Source organism: Astyanax mexicanus, chromosome 12 (assembly GCF_023375975.1).
Source record: "Astyanax mexicanus isolate ESR-SI-001 chromosome 12, AstMex3_surface, whole genome shotgun sequence".
In the NCBI taxonomy this organism is placed as follows: Eukaryota; Metazoa; Chordata; class Actinopteri; order Characiformes; family Acestrorhamphidae; genus Astyanax; species Astyanax mexicanus.
In genome coordinates this window covers 6,444,993-6,465,857 of record NC_064419.1, presented here as the reverse complement: position 1 = coordinate 6,465,857, position 20,865 = coordinate 6,444,993, and the positions used below count along the sequence as shown (strand labels likewise).

Genomic DNA, 20,865 nt, shown 5'->3' with positions numbered 1-20,865 from the left:
CGTCATCTACATCCTAATCGGGGTGGTGGTGGTGGTGGCGGGCATGTATGGCATCACCGGGCACCTCATTAAAGATCTGCTTCATGATCTGGCAGGTAAATCGTTTGTCCTGATCATCTGCCAGCAGCCCAGCAGCTGACATCACTGAATAAATTACATGATGGATCAGTGTCTCGTCCAATCCAACAAAAAAGCTACTGTAGCACAAACATAATAACACAATGAGAATTTGTTGTGTTGTGGCTCATCAGTCTCATCTTCAGTGTCTTTATTGGTGCATCATATGGACAAAAGTATTGGAACAGCTGCATATTCATTGTTCCTTCTGAAATCAAGGGTATTAAAAAGAGTTTATCCTGCTTTTGTTGAAATAACTGTACTTATATTTTGGTGCATTGCTGTGAAAATTTGATTGCATTCATTTGATTTAAATCAAGAGTGTTAGTAAGGTCTGATTTCCAATTCCCCAATTTTGTCAATTTTATATATCTGTCAGCAATAATTGTGAAATTTAAAGTAGATTAATGTATAGGTGCATCTCAAAAAAATGGAATATTATTAAAAAGTTACTTTATTTCAGTAATTCAGTTCAAAATATGAATCTCATATCTCATATGTATTTCTTTTATTGTTGATGATTTTGACTTACAGACAATGGAAACCCAAATGTCAGTGTCTTAGAAAATTAGAATATTATATAAGACCAATTGGTACTTTTGGCAGTGTGGGCAGTGTGCCAAGTCCTGCTGGAAAATGAAATCCGCATCTCTATAAAAGTTGTCAGCAGAGGGAAGCATGAAGTGCTGTAAGATTTTGCAGGAAAACAAAACTGCACTGACTTTAGACTTGATAATAAAACACAGTGGATCAACACCAGCAGATGACATGTCTCTCCAAACCATCACTGATCATCAGTAAATTTTACATTTCATTTGTAAATAAAGGGAGCAGAGTCTGGAGGAAGAGTGGAGAGACACACAGTCCGAACTGCTCGAGGTCTAGTGTGAAGTTTCCACCAATCAGTGATGGTTTGGAGAAACATGTCATCTGCTGGTGTTGATCCACTGTGTTTTATTATCAAGTCTAAAGTCAGTGCAGTTTCATTTTTCCACAAAATCTTACAGCACTTCATGCTTCCCTCTGCTGCTGACAACTTTTATGGAGATGCAGATTTCATTTTCCAGCAGGACTTGCACACTGCCCACACTGTCAAAAGTACCAATTGGTCGTATATAATATTAAAATTTTCTGAGACACTGATTTTTGGGTTTTCATTGGCTGTAAGCCATAATCATCTACAATAAAAGAAATAAACACTCAAAATACATCTATATAATATATACTGCCCCATAGTGTATGAAGATCTGAGCGTCAGCTGACCGTTGACGCACAGCGTTCACCTTGATGAAACACAGCCACAGCAATTAGTACCCATGGAACATCAGCGTCAGCGAGATGTCCAGTGTCTGAAGGACTTAGTGCTGGATTAGCCGGGTCACTGCGGGGGGTCTGGGGCTAAACGCTAACCCACTGCTGCTCATATTAATCTGAGCTGATATGATCTGATCAGTCCAGCCCATAAACCCATCACTTACTGTGAGGGTGGGATTTCACTGAGCAAAGACTTCCAGTCAGAAACAAGAGCCTTATTCTCATCATGGTCTAAATATTCAATTAATTCAGTTTTTTGTATTGACCATTAACCATTACTTTTATAGCATACTGTTAAAAAATATATTTAAAAACCTTCATTTTCTGGTAGCAGGGGTGTCAGACAATGTCTGGAAGAAAACTGGTGCCAGAATATGACTGTTTTTTTTCCTCATTATTTTTTTGCAGTTCCTTGACTGTGATTTATCAGCATAGCAGCAGTTTTTGCATTCCCAAGCCATGCACTGAGGTAACACCTCCTAATAGATTCAAGACAAGAAATTCAAGTTATTAACTCTTGACAAGTTCAGCACAGCTGTTTAATGAAATCCTGATTCTACCTCATAAAGCTGACTGAGAAAATCCAGCTGAGATGTGCAAAACTATCATCTATCTAAGCCAGAGGTGCTACTTTGAAGAATGTAAAATATTTAACATATTCTGGTTTGTTTAACACTTTTTTGTACGATAAAATAATTTAATGTTTTTTTTTTCATAGTTAAAATGACTTTAATTAATCTACAATGCAGAACATTTTTTAAATAATGAAAAAAACTTTTGGTACTATACAGCTCTGAAAACCGCTTCAGTTTCTGAATTAGTTTGTTTGCTTTTGCTATTTATAGGTATATGTATAAATAACATGAACAATTGTTGTTTTATTCTATAAACTACAGACAACATTTCTCCCAAATTCCAACCAAAAATATTGTCATTTAGAGCATTTATTTACAGAAAATGAGAAATGGCTGAAATAACAAATAAAGCTTTCAGACCTCAAATAATGCAAAGAAAACAAGTTCATACACTCTAAGAAATATAAGTACAGATTTGTACTTAAAAGAGTACAAAGCTTGTCGCTGGGGCTGTACCTTATATTGAGGCACAAAAAAGTACCTTTCAGTGAAAGTCCTTTTTTGTACCCATGGTTTTTGTGGCAGTAAAGATCATAAAGATTATAAACATTATCATCAACTAAATATGGCTCAAAAACTTGATGATCCAAAATTGTCTGGCTTTCAAATAAAAAATGTGCAATTAAAATATATATTGTTTATTAGTACAGTGATACAGAATACTGAATGTACCCTTTGGCTGGTTAAATGGTACAAATTTGTACTTATTGCTGTTAGAAATTACTTTGTACTTCAGAGGGAACAAATCTGACCCTGTAAAGACCAATATTGTACCTTTGAGGGTACAATTATAAAGAATGTACCTTCGAGTACAAAAAAGTACTCATATCGTACCTCTGTTTTTTAGAGTGTACTCATAAAGTTTTAGTAGTTCAGAAATCAATATTTGGTGGAATAACCCTGTTTTTTAATCACAGGTTTAACGCATTTTGGCATCATGTTCTCCTCCACCAGTCTTACACACTGCTTTTGGATAACTTTATGCTGCTTTACTCCTGATGGCTTGTGATCATCCATCTTACTCTTGATTATATTCCAGAGGTTTTCAATTTGGTAAAATTCAATTTTGGTAACTCATCATTCTTAAGTGGTCTTTTTTTTTCAGAGCTGTATATAGTTTAGCAGTGTAGATCCTGTAGTGTCTTGTCTTAACAAAAAAGTGTGTTTAATGATGAACTTTTCCATGTCCTGTCAGACTGGCTTTTTGGACCCAACCTGGAGGAGGAGGAGGTGGTGGTGGTGGTGGAGGCGGAGTCGCTGGAGTCTTCTGGAGGGGAGGAGAGAGCTGGAGAAAGAAGAGTCAGATGGGGGAGGAGAATCACGGAGGTGGTGGAGGAGAAGAGAACAATATTACCAGGGATCAAACTCTCTGTAACATCCTGATGACGGCATTATCCTGACGGTTCTCTATCTGGAACCCTAGAGAGACAACACTTACTGCAGTGGTTCCCAACCCTGGTCCTGGAGAACCCTTTGCTCTGTGCATTTTAGTAGTCTCCTGCTATGAAGTTGAAGGAGGGGCTTGTTAATGAGCTGATTAACTGGATCAGGTGTGAGCACTAAAATGTGCAGGGCTAGGGGGATGTACTGGACCAGGACAGGGATGAGAGTTGGGAACCACTGTCCACCTAGAGCTCCTTCAAGACCTTACTGACTGTGTGTTGTGTTGTAGTGTAATGTACATTAGTATATTGCTCTAATATACTCTATACTGCACACTACTCTATAGAGTAGTATAGTATCCAGTATATGTATAATCCCATTTATTACATTTGTCTATTGATCATATACAGAGTTAATTAGTCATACCAAGAAAACTCTCATTAGTGTAGAGTGGGGAACCTGCTGGACTAGGGAATCAAACCCTTGTTTGGCACCGAAAGGGCAGTAGTGTTATCCACTACACTACACCGACCTTCCATGGTTATCTCCACATTCTTATTGGCTTACTTGTTATTAAGTATTATTAAGTTATTTGATGAAATTAAACCCATATTGCTGAATATTACTGCCCAGTTAAGGTACATAAAGGTCAGTTATGGCAATACAAAGTGTACTTTGAATAAAATTGGCCCTAAAATCCTCAAAACTGGTAAAAACTGTTAAAAACTGGAATTTTAAACCTTTAAAAGTGCAAAAAAATAAACGTGTTTCAAGATGCTCAAAGATGGCAAAACACTATTATATTATAAAGACTGCATATTACCATGAGTGTTTTGTTGTTTAATTCAATATTTAACAACGTATGATGTCCATAAGTTTTGGGATTTGGGGGTTTTAGAAGCCTCTGGGGTGAGAATTGGTAATTGCATCAAGCATGCGTAAGAATCATTTTAAACTGGGCGGGTGTGATGCAGTCGTCTTTTAAAGTGAATGAATCCGATTCCAGGTTATGTTCAGTCAAAGACTCCAATCCGATATTAATCCTGGTTTTAGCGCAGACTCTATCGTATTCCTTTTTGGCTTCAGAGTTTCTTTACTTCTTCATTTCTTTGGTTTTACTCTGAGTGAATGAGATACTGAGCTTCCCCTTCTGAAGTCTCCATTGCTCCACCAGCCACTCGCGTTCAGTAAAACTGAGCCGGATCCGCTCTTAGAGGCTGTACGTGTGATGTAAACGTAAAGTACGTAAAGACGTGTGACGTGGCCAGAAGACGAAGAACTCCCGCGAAAAGTGACCCGACACCCCAGTTTTTAGAATTAATATAATATACTACATCTAGCCCATGTTCCACCTGTGTTATCCCCATCATTTACACCAAACCCACCAGCTTATCTTCTGCTTCTAAGCAGCATCAGAGCAAAGAATAGTCTACTGTCCAACAGCCTGTGGAGTGTTTTTTTTATTTTTTTGTTTGTTTGTTTTGGTAGTCCCTTTTACGTATATTTCCTCTTTATGTTCTTCCTTTTATATGTACCTATCTGACTAGTGAGATTATTGTGTGGTGTCGATTAATTTATCAGTATTGTATCCTTTTACATACACTACTGGTCAAACGTTTTTAACATTTAATACGTTTTTAACATTTAATAACCTGAAATGACCTAAAAATATACTAATTTAAGCATGCAACTTTAAGAGGTTTTGAGCTGAAAGTGGACCGGCAGTAAGAATGGCATTGTTTGTAAAACAATTTGGGGTGTTCTAAAACGTATGACTGGTACTGTGACGTGTGTTTCCAAAATTAGTGTTCGATTTTTCCTGTGGTATTGTGATGCTAAAGTGATTCCCTGTATAAAAAATACCTAATCTAGAAACCAGTCTTGTTATTTTCTATGTTCTGATTCTGTTCTCTGTGGTCTCATCTTTATTCTGAATTATTCTGAATGCCGACCTCAACCATTAGCTAGCACAAGACATGGCTTAATTTGCTAGGCCATTTGTGCTCTCTCAGGGCTCTGGCAGCTGAAGGCGAGCTGCATGACCAGGATTCGAACCAGTGATCTCCTGATTATAGTGGCAGCGCCCAAGTCTGCTGGACCACTCAGATCCCCTGTTCTATTTACGATTTTATTGTCCAGCTATATTACTTTTACAATATAATCATGCTTTTCTGATTAAATTATGTAATCGATAAAGTTTACACACCCTCTGGATAAAAAGCTGCAGAGGCCTTTTTATTATGAGTCTATAAAGCTATAAAACAACTGATGGATTCAGATAAATCCAGCTTTATTATCATTACTCAGTACAAGCATAAGTCTACTAGAAATGCAAAATGCACAAAAGACCATGCACATTATATATGTTTAAATTTATACACAACACGAATAAAAGTATTGGGACAAACATCTTAATAATTAATTTAGATGTTACATTCAAGCCCATTGCCACAGGTGTATTAAATCATCTTAAATCACCAGGGTGACCGAATTGATAGTGTATAGTGCATAGTGCTGAAAAGTGTCCAGCGCTATGGTCAATACCCACAAACCTTAAAATGAGAGATCACACAAAAAGCTCCTGTAAGATGTAATGTGTAAGTGTCGCAATCATGTCCATATAGTTTTTTATGCATGTATATAAGCAAAATATGCGTACCATTATGTTTCTACACCAATTATATATTTTCTCAGCCCCACTGAGCACACAAGAGCACTTTGTGAGTTTTTAAACACCTCAGTGTCACTGCTGGACTGAGAATAGTCCACTAACAGCAGTCCTGAGGACGACAGTCCTGTGTTTAAAAACTCCAGCAGCACTGCTGTATCTAATCAATATAAACTAACACCTTATACACCACCACCGTTCCAGTATTACTGGAATGCTAAGAATAAAGACTCACCACCTAAATAATAACTGCTCCATTGGGGTCCTGTGGGGTCTATAGTTTTTCTAATCTGACTCACAGTGGAGTCTGGTAGAGAGAGAAAGAGAGAGAGAGAGAGAGACGAGGATTACACTGGGGATTACACACTGCTGTAATCAACTTTCACAAGAATGAAAAGCTGGTGCACTCTACCCACGCATGTATTACCATTCAGAAGGTTGTTCCTAATAGTTAAAATGATGTAAACTATTTGCAGTAAATAAATAAACTAGTTTCAAACATAAAATTTTATGAGTATTTTTACCTGGCCCATGTTTCTGTCTGGGCTGACTAAGGGAATCCCAGTCAAAAGTTTCTACAATCAATTTAAAGTACTGGTAACCACTAGACAGTACGGAAAGTATTTCCTTATGTGGCCAAAGCATCAACATTAAAAAATAAAAAGTATCATGGTTCAGAAAAGCAGAAATGTCACCATATGAGGACCCAACGCTCTCTTTTACATTATCCTTAACCTTAACCATAACCTCAATCCTTAACTTCAAAACTCCACCTCAGCCCTAAACCCTACACTCTCTTACCTTATCCTTAACCATAACCTTAACCCTTAACATCAACCCTCAACCCAACACTCTCTCTTCCCTTATCCTTAACCTTGACCTCACTCTTAACCATAACCTCAGGCCTTGATCTAAATCCCTCTAAACCCAACACTCTCTTACCTTATCCCTAACCCTAACCTCAAACTCATCCTCAACCATAACCTTTACCATTAACCTCAACCCCAAACCTTAACCTAACACTCACTCTAACCCAAAGCTCAACCCTAAACCCAACACTCTCTTACCATAACCTTTACCCTTAACCCTTTACCCTTTACCCTCTTTTTTAACGACCAATCACAGCCTTTGTCGCGTTGTGTCTTCGGCCGTGGAGTTCGCCCAGCTGCCATGTGCACGACACGGCGAACGAAGCCCCTGTGCGACGTCCGCGCATGAAGTATGCCGAGGCCTTAACCATAACCTCACCTCTTAACCTCAACCCTAAACCCAACACTCTCTCTTATCTTATCCTTAACCTCACCCTTAACCATAACCTCAAGCCATAATCTAAATCCTTTACCTCAACCCTAAACCCAACACTCTCTTACCTTATCCTTAACTCTAACCTCAAACTCATCCTCAAACATAACCTCAACCCTTAACTTCATCCCTCAACCTCAGCCCTATACCCAACACTCTCTTACCTTATCCTTATCCTTAACCTCACCCTTAACCATAACCTTAACCCTTAACATCAACTCTCAACCCAACACTCTCTCTTACCTTATCCTTAACCTTACCCTTTATCATAACCTAACCCTAAACCTAACCTCAGTCAAACTCTACCAGTTAGCTCCACCCATCCAAGAAGGAAATCTGAAATCTGCAGCTGTGTATCTGGACTGGATCTGTGCATAATTCTAATCTACTAAACACTAAAGCAGTGACATTTATCTTTACAGCCTGTGTGTGTGATTGTGTGTGTGTGTGTGATGGGGTGTGTGTGTGTGTGTGTGTGTGTGTGTGTGTGTGTGTGTGTGTGTGTGTGTGTAATGAGTGTTGTTAAGTTATCAGAGGGCCGTGCTCAGGACGTGTTATAAGCTGCCCTCTTCCTTCTTCTAGCTGAACTTTGATCTGTAGAGGAACAGAAGCACCTGTACTGACAGAGTTACTGCAGACAGACAGACAGACAGAGAGACAGACAGACAGACGCAGCGGAGAACAGATCTGCTAAATGTCTCATTTCAAGAATCTCCTGGCCATCTTTCTGCTGCTTGTCTCCACCTGTCAGGCAGGTACAGGTGAGTAAAGCTGTGATCTGCTGTTTTTAAAATCGAAGATAAAATCATCCTATTTTTGAGGCTCTTTGGACCTTTAGAACAAAACCAGTCCAGAGATCCAGTGTTTCTGCTTCCTCAGAGTTTATATATGTCTGTAAACATCCTGGTCTGAATTTAACTGATTAAACTGATTAACTAGTTTTAAAAATATAAACAGAACTAACCAGACAAAAAAAAAGGATTTATAAAATTCAGAATCTGATTCAGTGCATTTTTTGCCTTCAATTACAATTAAAATTTACTGTCAAATTGAACTCTTACTATTATCTAATATACTTAAACCACTGGAATGATATGATCAGTTTACACTCTTGTATGGTGGATAGAATTCATTTAATTCAATTTATCTATCTATACTGAAATTCCCTTATTAACACACAATATATGTCTTTTAAACAAGAGTGACCAAACCTTTTTCTTTTAAAATAAAAATATACACAAATATTATAATGTGATTAAATTATTATTATTATTATTTTAAATTATTGTGCTTGTTTTGAGTTTAAAGCATTACTTCTCTGCTTATAGAAGAAAACAATTTCTTTAGAAAAAGAGAAATATTGTATACTAATATTGTTAATAATATATTTTATCAATTCAAAATGGCTAAATACTTATTTATTGAAATCTCATATATGTATGTGTTTATATAAACATACACATTTTACAGTGTAATATGTAAGTCACAAGCTAAGAAACAATATACAGTTCAGTATCAATATACAGAAGCATATCACTGCTGTCACAACAAAACCTTGTATTTACTTTATTTCTGGAAAAAACATGAGGTGGATCTGGCTTTTGGTCTTTATACTCTAACAGACTTTCATGATTAATGGACCAATAGAAATAAGATAAGATAATCATAGGTGAATTTACAGTGTTACAGTAGCAACGATATAGCATATTTCTCTCCTGAAAACTATTTATTTGGGTGGTTAAAACGCTTTTGTTTACTTGTGGTACGCTTAGATTTCCAATATTTTGTAAGAGTGAGGTATTTTTAGTGAAGTTTCTCCAGCAGCATTAGCGTTAGCCACTAAACACACCACTATAGATAGTGCTGGATTGCCGTCTGATAGTGCTAGATTGAGGAACCCTGAGTGTTCCTGTAACCCAGGGCGCTATTAGCTAGCGATTCGTCCCACGTAGCTTGTTTTTACACGGTAAACACTCAGACTACAGTCCAATATACTCACCTCTGAACAGTGAAAGAACTAGCGCTGAGGTTAGCGGATAATGCTAATGCTGCTGCAACCAGCCTTAGTGCTGGAGAAACGTCACTGTCAGTTTTTGGGAAAGTTAAATGATTTTAAGTGCTTTTTATAGTCTGAAAAGTATGAGAAATATACTGTATATTGCACAAATATATATTGCACATTGTAGGTATGGGTATTAAACACTAAATTCCCCTCTTTATAAATAAAATACCTGTCTGTATGCTGACCATTCAGGTGGTTTGAGAGCTGGAACAGAGGAGAAAGTGATCATGCAGCCGTGGCTGGTGGGACTGACCGCTGTGGTGGGCTTCCTCTTCCTCGTCTTCTTCATCCTCATCGTGAAAAGGATCTTCTTTAAGAAAGACCGGTGAGTATGAGCCACCTGACCTGGAACACATTTTTTAAAAAGTCACATGAATGAAGACATTATGGCTTAATATACACCTGATATACACTCATCACCAAACATATGCGGCACACAACGAATGTGTCATTCACATGAGTTTCCTTGAAAATACATATATATCATATATCATATCAGCTATATCATGGTCAGTCACATTAAAGACCTATTACTTATAAACAAATGTCTGGGATGATATTGGATGTGCTATTAACACTTATGGACTATCTTAGTGCACCATTAGGAACCTCTATAACTTCATGCATGCTAAAATATCTGGCATGTTACAATTTTACCCATGCATTATTAACTTTATCTGTATGTGTAGCTCAACCCATTTAACAAAGATAATATATAATAATCATGTTTGCAACTGTTTGTTTGAAGATGAGTGTATATGTAATATTTCGCCTCAACAGAGCTCTGTAGCAGTGTTTTCACTGGTTTTCACATTTCTCTGGTCTGAATTAGTAGATGAGTTTGTTTACCTAGATCATCTTCCCCCTCGGTTTGGTTTGTTTTCACACAGGCACAAACCTAAACACACCTGCGTAAAATGCGACAAATGAACCACACATGCATAATGTCTCCTGAAGCTGCTTTAATACTGAACGCATACAATTTGCGAGCACATTGCTTTCAATGAGAAAGATACTGTATCTGAGTCGTAAACAGAGTTGCATGGGTGTGAGCAGTGTGAAAACGGACAGAGTAATGGGTTCCCAGATACCTAATGACTATGATATGCTACCTTGGTGCCAGATACCACAGAGCACCTTCAGAGGTCTTGTGGATTGTCCATGTCTCAACAGGTCAGAGCAATTTTTGGCAGCACATGGGGAATCTACACAATGTTATTGGTGGTTTTAATGTTATGGCTATGGAATAATCTTTCTGCTAGTACTATATTTATATGATTTTTAGGATTGGTTAGCTAAAGGCCATGCTGTTATGAAGTGTTTATGGTCTTTTATGAGACACAATGTTGTTTTATCTCTGCACATGTTCAGATACCGTCCAAGGTCCCAATCACGCACCAGCAATTACAACAGAGTCAATACTGAAACCACAGCCGTCATACACGTGTCAATCATGCTCTCACCCAATCATTAACTAGTTCAGTCTCACAGTGTAAAAACGATCTTTATATAATGTACAACATTTCCTTTAATGTTTTTTGTGAATTAATCTATAAACTGTAATAAAAAAATATTTTAAATACATATTTATCCAAGTCGGCTGCCCACTGGAGCGGCCAGTATAAAGCAGTAGGTGTTTCTAATAAAGTGGCCAGAGTAAGGGAGTAAGTGTTTTTTATATAAGAGTAAGTATATTACAGTAGGTGTTTCTAATAAAGTGGCCAGTGAGTGGAAGTATAAGGTATTAGGTGTTTCTCATAAAGTGGCCAGTACAAGGCAGTATGTGTTTTTAATAAAGTGGCAAGTGAGTGGTTGTATAAGACAGTAGGTGTTTCTAATAAAGTGTCCCGAGTATGGGAGTAAGTGTTTCTTATAAAGTGGCCAGTGAGAGTAAGTATTTTACAGTAGGTGTTTCTAATAAAGTGGCCAGAACAAGGCAGTACGTGTTTCTAATAAAGTGGCCAGTGAGTGCAAGTATAAGACAGTAGGTGTTTCTAATAAAGTGTCCAATAAGTGTAAGTATATGACAGTAGGTGTTTCTAATAAAGTGGCCAGAATGAGGAAGTGGGTGTTTCTAATAAAGTGGCCAGTAAGTGTAAGTATATGACAGTAGGTGTTTCTAATAAAGTGGCCAGTTTAAGTGAGTGTAAGTATATGACAGCAGGTGTTTCTAATAAAGTGGCCAGTGAGTGGAAGTATAAGACAGCAGGTGTTTCTAATAAAGTGGCCAGTATAAGGCAGTAGGTGTTTCTAATAAAGTGGCCAGTGAGTGGAAGTATAAGACATTAGGTGTTTCTAATAAAGTGGCCAGTATAAGGCAGTAGGTGTTTCTAATAAAGTGGCCAGTACGTGTAAGTATAAAACAGTAGGTGTTTCTAATAAAGTGGCCAGTGAGTGGAAGTATAAGACAGCAGGTGTTTCTAATAAAGTGGCCAGTATAAGGCAGTAGGTGTTTATAATTAAGTGCCCAGTGAGTGGAAGTATAAGACAGCAGGTGTTTCTAATAAAGTGGCCAGTGAGTGGAAGTATAAGACATTAGGTGTTTCTAATAAAGTGGCCAGTGTAAGCCAGTAGGTGTTTTTATAATAAAGTGGCCAGTGCGTGTGTTTGAGCTGTGGTGTTTTCTCTGCAGGAATGATGATGAAATGCTGAGGGGTTTTGAGGGATTTGATAATAAAGCTCTGGATATTGAATTAACTCAGGACACCAAAATGACCAACCTGTAATGAAGACGCCGGCGGACACACACTGCCCTCCGTCTACAGTCCTGCTGCACTGCAACACCTCGCTTCTGACAAATTAACTAATTATGGACATTTGTACAAAATAATTTATATCATATTGTAAATGTATAAGTTTAATTGAATGTATAACCTGAATGCACAGTTTTGTGGTAAACTGGAAATAAATATGACATAAATCCCTCAAAGGTCTGTCATTACTGGGTTCAGACACTAGATGGGTCCCTAACATATTCTGTAAAAGTCAGTTATGATTATATGAATCTGCACACACACACACACACACACACACACACACACACACACACACACACACACACACACACACACAGTACTGTAAGGAATTGGCAACTCTGGTGAAAACAAATATATACTTAATTGTACTTAAAACATATTGAGAAATGTATGGTATAAATATACTAACAGATTTATGTACTTACTTGAAATATATTAAAAATATGCTTTTATCAAGTGTTTGAATATAAACTTTGATCAAAAGTACAATATATTGTATAGACTAAAAATAGACTACTATAAAAGTAAGCACTTTTAGTTTAATGTAATTCAATATACTTCTAAAATACTTATTTCCAAATGTACTTTTGTATTTTAATTTTTAAGCAAAAGTGTGTTAAACAACTTTTACAGTAGTTCACTTAAAGTAAATTTGTAACATGCTAAAAATTGTAGAACAGTATATTAAAATATATTTTTGTACCCAACAAAGTATACTAAAAGTGTGCTACTTATAAAAGACAGGAACAAGAAGCATATTTGTACATTTAACATCACTTCTTTTTACATTTACATAATATACCTGGTGTATAATAGTGATGCAGTTGTAATACTTACATTAAATTTAATATATTACATTTTACTGTAAGCATATTTAAAATATGGGGTTACATACATGAAGTAGTGTGTTTAAATGTTTGGACTATTTTTATATTTATTTTTATGGAAGAACTACTGGATTAGATGGGTTGGGGATTTGTGGATGATGAGGTGGGGTTGTAATGGTCCAACATTCTGACCTTAGCTTAGCAGACTTAGCATTATCGCTAACCATCCATCTATTGAACCCCACTGCCCAGTGTTGGGGTTTTATACCCTTGTAGTCCTCCTTTAGCATTAGAAAAAGTGACTATTGTGCTTTTTGTCTCTATCTATCACCAAATCAGCTTTAGAAAGACTTTACAGAGAATTAGTGAAACAATAACAGAAACTCTAACCAGCGTTTAGTGAAGTCTACTCTAACCACAGCTTACAGTAAACCAGCAGTAAATATACAGACCCACTCACTGCAGAGTGACACTACCCAGAGCTATCTCAGCAGCAGGGGGTGGGGGTTGGAGAAGGTTGTGTTAGAAAGTGTGAGATAGAAGGATAAATGAGCAAGAAAGTAGAAAAGAACTGACTAATTTTACACCATTTGAAAATTATCGGGGTTGGACAATGAAACTGAAACACCTGTCATTTTAGTGTGGGAGGTTTCATGGCTAAATTGGAGCAGCCTGGAGGCCAATCTTCATTAATTGCACATTATTGCACCAGTAAGAGCAAAGTGTGAAGGTTCAATTATCAGGTTAAGAGCACAGTTCTACTCTAAATATTGCAATGCACACTATAACATTATGGGTGACATACCAGAGTTCAAAAGAGGAGAAATTGTTGGTGCACGTCTTGCTGGCGCATCTGTGATCAAGACAGCAAGTCTTTGTGATGCATCAAGAGACACAGTTTTCAGGGTAATGTCAGCATACCACCAAGAAGAACCAACCACATCCAGAAGGATTAACTGTGGACGCTGTAAGAGGAAGCTGTCTGAAAGGGATGTTTGGGTGTAAACCCGGATTGTATCCAAAAAACATAAAACCACGGCTGATCAAATCACAGCAGAGAATAATGACCATAATAAGATAAAGAATGAAAGAGAGAGAAAGAAAGATGGAGATAAAGAATGAAAGAGAGAGAGAAAGAAATATGGAGATAAAGAATGAAAAAGACAGAAAAAGTGGGAGAGAAAGAGAGAGGGGGAGAAAGAATGAAAGAGAAAGAATGATAGGGAGAGAAAAAGTAAGAGGAGGAGAGAAAGAGAAAGAATGAAAGAGAAAGAATGAGAGGGAGAGAAAAAGTAAGAGGGGGAGAGAAAGAGAAAGAATGAAAGAGAGAGAAACAGAAAGAGGGAGAGAACGAGGGAGAAAGAGTAAGAGAGGGGGAGAAAGAGAAAGAATGAAAGAAAGAGAAATAGAGAAAGAGGGAAAGAAAGAGAGAGGATCAAGAGTGAGAGAGATGGAAAGAAAGAGAGGGAGACAAAGAGAGAAAGAGAGAAAGAAAGAACGTCTCTGTGGAACTGCAGGCCTTTGTTCAGACATCTGGAGCCCATTACTGCAGTGTGTTTTTACAAGGCTTTCCCATCACGTTCTGTAAATTGAGATATTAAATTCATAAATGGAGAAAGCAAGCACACACGAGAGAGAGAGAGAGAGAGAGAGAGAGAGAGAGAGAGGGAGAGAGAGAGAATAGAGACTTCTGAAATTTTAAACAGAGCTAATGAAAACAGCCGCAGTTGAGGCGTGCAGCGCTCCAGCATTCCCACTGAGCGAAAACATTAGCACATTAATGAATCAGAATCTAAATAACTCAATCATTCAGGAGGAACTCACACTCCTCAAATCAAACAAACAACTACAACAAAGGGTTCTGTCAGCAAGGCTACAGAACAGTGCTTCTCAAACTGTGGTACAGGTTCCACTGGTGGTACTCGAAGCAACTCAACATGGTACACTAGATGACCTGGACTAGCTAGACTTCAGACCTTCAAAATGTGTTTGGCTACTTCTTTTCCTTTATTTGAATAAAAAAAACTTCACAGACACGCCCACACAACAACCCGAGAGAAGAAAGTTGAAGAAAGTGCCGTTGATTTGCAGCACACTACGCTTCTTTCGTGTTGCACTGTTAATTAAGATTATTCGGAACAGATTTAGCTCATTTAAACAACTCTGAATTGTAGATATAAAGGTCAGTTTTACGCTAGACCAGGGGTGTCCAAACTTTTTTTATTGGGGGCCAGAAGGAGAAATATGTATGAAGTCACGGGCCACAGACTCTGTAATAAAACAAATAATGAAATATACCACTTTAAATAAGACTTTTTTCCTGATTATTTCATTTACACACCATTTTACTTGACTTACTATCTTTATCTTTGACAGCGTTGTGTAAACTAAGATTTTTCAAATTGATGTTTCATTTCATGATGTCTCTTAATATAAAACTCCTTAATTACGGCAACTTTTAGACTCTTTGGCCCGTTTTTCTGCGCTAGAAATGCGCACTCTCTCCGCTTTTACACTCTTTTACCCCGTTTTTCTGCGTTTGAAATGCGCACCCTGTCTGCTTTTAGACTCTTTGGCCCGTTTCTGACACCTAGTGTTCAAACTTTGAATCTCACATTATAAAAACCTGCTTAACAGCGGGACAACTTTCATTCTATTTCTAATAGACCTCGCGGGCCGCTCCAAAATAGGAAACGGGCCGCAAATGGCCCGCGGGCCGTAGTTTGGACACCCCTGCGCTAGACTTTTTAAATCAGGCTTTGACTGCTAATGATAGTTTATGGGGCGTGCTGGATCAGACAGAAGATGCATGGGTTCAGGTAGTCAGGAGTCGGGCTGGATGGTTTGAGATTGATTTAAGCTCTAGACTACACCAAGATAAAGGTGTGGTCTATCCATTATTTTAGCTCTTTATTATATTTCTATCGCAAAAAGTATCTTTTTGTCGTGATTCGATGCAGCATTTGGCACAGGCAATTTTAATCCAAATTCAGTCCTAAAGCAAAATTAATTATGCAATAATACACATGAGATTCATGCTATAATGTGTCAATATTACATATTGTAGCATTATCCTCTTGTGTATTATTGCCACTTATTATACCACAGGTTCATTATCGCTGTTTATTAAAAGATTATGAGTTAAAGAGGATGAGAAAAAAAAATCTGTTCAATATCAAGTTTAAGTAATTCCATTGCTGCTCTTTTTGTAGCTGCATGGTTTGGTTTGTAAGTGCTGCATCGTTTCTAGGTTACCTGTATGTAGCAGAGTAATACATGGAGAGCTTCGGTTACAGTGCATTACCGGCTGATAATGGCACTCATAGAATGACTCTCAGCCAATCACATTGTGGCATAATGGACATTATTTTCCAACCAGCATCACTGAGGAGAGTTCTCGTAAGTTAAATAAAAGTTTAATTAGAGTCTGCAGTGTGTGGACGAGCATCGTTTTATTGGAATATCCTGTTGATCTGAGGCAGTTGGTGATTTAGCTAACAGGCTAAACTAATTTACTCAGCTGTTTTTTTTTTGTTTTTAGCAGGGTGCACAGATTCTAGTGCCCTATGATCACCTCTACAATGGGACACTTTGGCGACTGGCCACAGTTAGTTTACTGCAGAAGTAAAAATGAGTGGTTTTGAGACTGAGCCAGAGTTTTTTAAACACGATGGAGCACCGAGGGAGCAGCTAATGCACACGCTAGTCTTCACTTAGTGTTAAATTACTGCAGCCAACCTCCAAACAAAACAGCCGTCCCTCTTAAGCTGCAGCCTTGAAGCGAATGTGGAGGGAGGGGGTGTAAGCTATAGAGTTTAATTTGTGAGAGCTGTGTGAATTTCTCTGCAGGAACATTTTAATTACAGCCAGAGCTGTGGAGGACATTTCTACTCGAGTGTGCCCCAGTAAGAGTCCCAGCAGACCAATACACCAGTGGACCGGTACCAGCTGGGAAAAGTCAGCTCAGGAGAACGCATCATGAAACATGAAATAGTTCCATTCTAGTACAGTTAAGTACACTTAGCACAACTTTTGTACTATTTTTATGCAATTAAAGTTTAATAAGTACAAAAAAGTTCAGTAAATACACTGATTAATAATAATGTGGCTACCAGTACGCTTAGTATACTTAAATCTACTTTTTTTTTCACTAGGGAAAAGCCACTGTTTACATCCCATAGTGTAGGTAAATTTAGGTTACAATAAATCAACCATTGAGCACGAATAGTAAAACATTTTAAGCAAAGTTAATATAATTTTTTTTTTTGCATTCTAATATCGATAGTAATCAGATATTGTTTTTAGCAACAGCTGGAATTCATGCATTTCCAAGAAATTAACTTTGCAATCTGCTCAACTATCCTACCTATTCGTTCGTGCTTGACAGTTGACTTTATTGGTACCTAAATTTAAGATGATTTAAGATAGTACACTGGACAGCATGAAGTGTTGCACCAAGCTTGGCTGGGATTCAGAATCCTGGGCATTGGCACAAGTGGCTCAAGCCATTTCCCATTTTATACTCTACAAATGGGCTGTTCCCTAGTGAGAAAAAAAAGTAGATTCAAGTATACTAAGCATTATTATGCTATAGTGCAAAAAAAGATTTTTTTAGCCACATTATTAATCAGTATATTTAAAGAGTTTTTCTTGTACATATTATACTTTAATTACAGTATAAAAACAGTACAAAAATCTTACTTAAATTGTGCTAAGTGTACTTAACTGTACTAAAATGTAACTATTTAAAATTTTAAATACTTAAGTGACATTTAAACACACAAAAACTACTTAATGTATGTAACCCCACATTTTAAATATACTTATAACAGTAAAAATTATAATACATTTAATGAGTAGAGTATTACAGCTGTATCACTATTATTATACACCGAGTAGATTAGAAGTGTACTAAGAATTGATGTTAAATATATGTGATTTACATATTTACATTACAGTACAGTATATGCTTCTTGTTCCTGTTCTATACTTCTAGTATACTTTGTTGGATATAAAAATATATATTTAATATACTGTACTACAATTTTTAGCATGTTACAAATTTACTTTACATTTTTTTTATTTGTCATTTTAATGTGTTATTTAACACTATATCCTATAATTTACTTTTATTTATATTTTCCTAATTATAAATACAGAGCATTGAAATACATTTTAACTGTTATATTAATATAATACCTAAATCTATATTTTAAAAACATTTTACCAATGTAGTAATTTAATTTCCTTTCAAAAAAAGAACATGATACATTGCACTTTAAGTGAACTACTGTAACTGTTGTTTTAACACACTTTGCTAAAAAATGTACAAAAGTATATTTAGAAATAAGTATTTTAGAAGTATATTGAATTACATTAAATTTAAAGTGTACTTCATAGTTGTCTATTTTTTTAAATACTCTATATTGTACTTTTTTAAAAAAGTATGATCACAGTACTTTCAAACATTTGATAAAAGCATAATATTAATGTATTTTTTAATATATTTTAAGTAAGTACATAAATCTGTTAGTATATTCAAAGCATACTTAGACATTTCTCAATATGTATTAAGTACAATTCAATTTTTTTTTCCACAAAGGTTTGGCACAAGCAGCTCAGGTCAAATCAATATTTTATATTATACTCAGCAGCCGGGGTTTTGAAACATATAGAACTTGACCACTGTATAAAACTAATATTATATAATATAATATAACATAATATTAATGTACTTTTAATATATTTTAAGTAAGTACATATTCCATATTATACTCAGCAGCCGGGGGTTTTGAAACATATAGAACTCGACCACCCTGGCAAAGCAATGCAAGCGAGCAAAGCATTTGGGCTCGAATTGCATCGGCTCTTATAATTTGTAAGAAATATACTTTTTTTACAGTGTAGTTCTTTGGTAAGTAGAGCACTGGCGCTTGATTTGAAGCACAGCCGTCTCAGAGATCCCGCTTTATTCAGTTCAGACTGAAGATAATGTTTCTAGCATTTGGATTAAAGGGAGAAATAAAAGACGTTAAGAGATGCTGAGGGTGTGACAGGGTGAAAGCTCGGTATGTGAGTCGTGGGGTCTGTGTGTGCATTTAGCAGTGAGTTCACTAAGTTACTCGTTGACCCTTTCAACAAGTGCTATTGCACCCACTCACCCTCGCATGTACGAAAGGGAGGTTCTGCTGGCCCGAGCTGTCCCGAATCATTAAAATGAAATAAAACTTGACTTCCTTTCCAAAGTCTGAAGCTGTATTTTTCCGAACCTGGCTCCAGCGGGCCGCTATCTTGGGAAACGGATCGCAGCATGATTAGAGTCAGGTGTGTTCAGCTCTGCGGCCAAGCTTAAGTAAAAACATAGAGCTAACCGCACTCGTTCCCTCGCCCACTTCATCCGGCCTGCCAGGCCCACTCGCAGAATCAGAACCGCCATTTAGAGAAGCTCTGATCATACAGAAGGTACTTCTGAATGAGTCATGTACTGTATGTTCACTACACACCTGCAACTTCAGCTCCTGGAGTTTCTCCTAAAATCAGGGGTATTTATAGGGAGTTACTACACAATCCATTCATTCAGTGAGGGCAATAAGATCACACAACCTGTTAAATGTATTTAAAGACAAAGGTTAAAGGTCTCCTTCTTTGTGAAATACTATAGCAGCATCCATATACTGAGTTGTATATGGATGCTGCACATATGAAACTCTTTCTCAGCCTCCCTTGTCTGCAGTAGCTAGTAAAAAAAAAATCCTCAGAAATACGAGTTGATCAGAGAGATGTTAGGGTGTCTATGCCAACTAGACACTACAATGGCCTCCCCCACCTCGGCTCAGGACCGCTCACAGGCAGTGCTGAACCTGGGCGCTACAGCATTAGGAGGAGCTAACAGCACTGTTAGCGCTAGTTAGCGTTAGCTATCTTGTGTACGTAACTATATAGGTTAAAATCGTATCTCCGGTTGATTCCATGTTTTACCGAATGGGAATGGGAAGAAAGGCAGGTAGGTGTTCTCTGTTGTAGTGCTGTTAGCCAATCAAAGGCCATATGTTTGTGTGTATAAATAAATAAATAAACAAATAAATAAATATTCATGAGCAAGAGCCCAAGACCTGTCTTTTTTCAGAGACCTCTAATTCAGTGAAATAAAAAAGCAGGGCTTTGAGAACTTTTTTCCACAAAAGAACATATCACATGGCATTCATTTATTCATACTAGAGACCACAACTAGACATTTTAAAATGAATTAAAAAATGATGGAATGAGATTTTTAATATTAACGCAGAAATATGCAAAGCATCACAATAATGTACTTATGACACGAAGCAAAAAGACTCGGAGTGTTTTCTTTTTCTGAGTTGTAGCATAGCTTTGTTTATTAATTTTTATACTTTTTTTGCATAGAGAAACATACTCACTTCCAGTACTGTATTCATGAGCAATGTCTGCGAACAGCGATGGCGGAATACAATGTTATAATGAAATATTGTCAAAGCTGTAAATTTCCCCTCACACCAGTTCAAAAACACATGGCAAATTTAGTTTTAGTTCTAAAAAAAACTGCTTGAAACATGATTACCAACTTTTGCTGATACCAACTTTTCCCCGAAATTATTGAGTGAACAAACGAACAAAAAGAAAAAGAAAATAATAATCATAATAATCACTGAGCTGTTTAAAAAGTAATATTGGGTGTGTGTTGTTATTATTATAATTGTAAGTTACCGGGTTTATGTCGGTATGTCATACTGTTTGATGGTGATGTGAACTAAACATCCACATGCTCTTCCCTGGTGTGAAG

General features: G+C 37.0%; 1 protein-coding gene across 1 annotated transcript; it reads left to right on the top strand.

Moving 5' to 3' along the window:
* The first annotated feature begins 8,003 nt into the window (after nucleotides 1-8,003).
* Nucleotides 8,004-12,410, top strand: smim24 (small integral membrane protein 24). Its single transcript, XM_007245780.4, has 3 exons — nucleotides 8,004-8,180; nucleotides 9,674-9,806; nucleotides 12,114-12,410. The coding sequence occupies exons 1-3, from the start codon at nucleotides 8,114-8,116 to the stop codon at nucleotides 12,205-12,207; spliced, it is 294 nt and encodes a 97-aa protein (XP_007245842.3). The 5' UTR covers nucleotides 8,004-8,113; the 3' UTR covers nucleotides 12,208-12,410.
* The last annotated feature ends 8,455 nt before the right edge of the window (nucleotides 12,411-20,865 follow it).

Excerpts from the sequence above, each read along its gene's own strand:
- smim24 (XM_007245780.4), top strand. The coding sequence starts at position 8,114 with ATGTCTCATTTCAAGAATCTCCTGGCCATCTTTCTGCTGCTTGTCTCC. Across the intron at positions 8,181-9,673 it reads CACCTGTCAGGCAGGTACAG|GTGGTTTGAGAGCTGGAACA; the intron begins GTGAGTAAAGCT and ends CTGACCATTCAG. Across the intron at positions 9,807-12,113 it reads ATCTTCTTTAAGAAAGACCG|GAATGATGATGAAATGCTGA; the intron begins GTGAGTATGAGC and ends TTTTCTCTGCAG.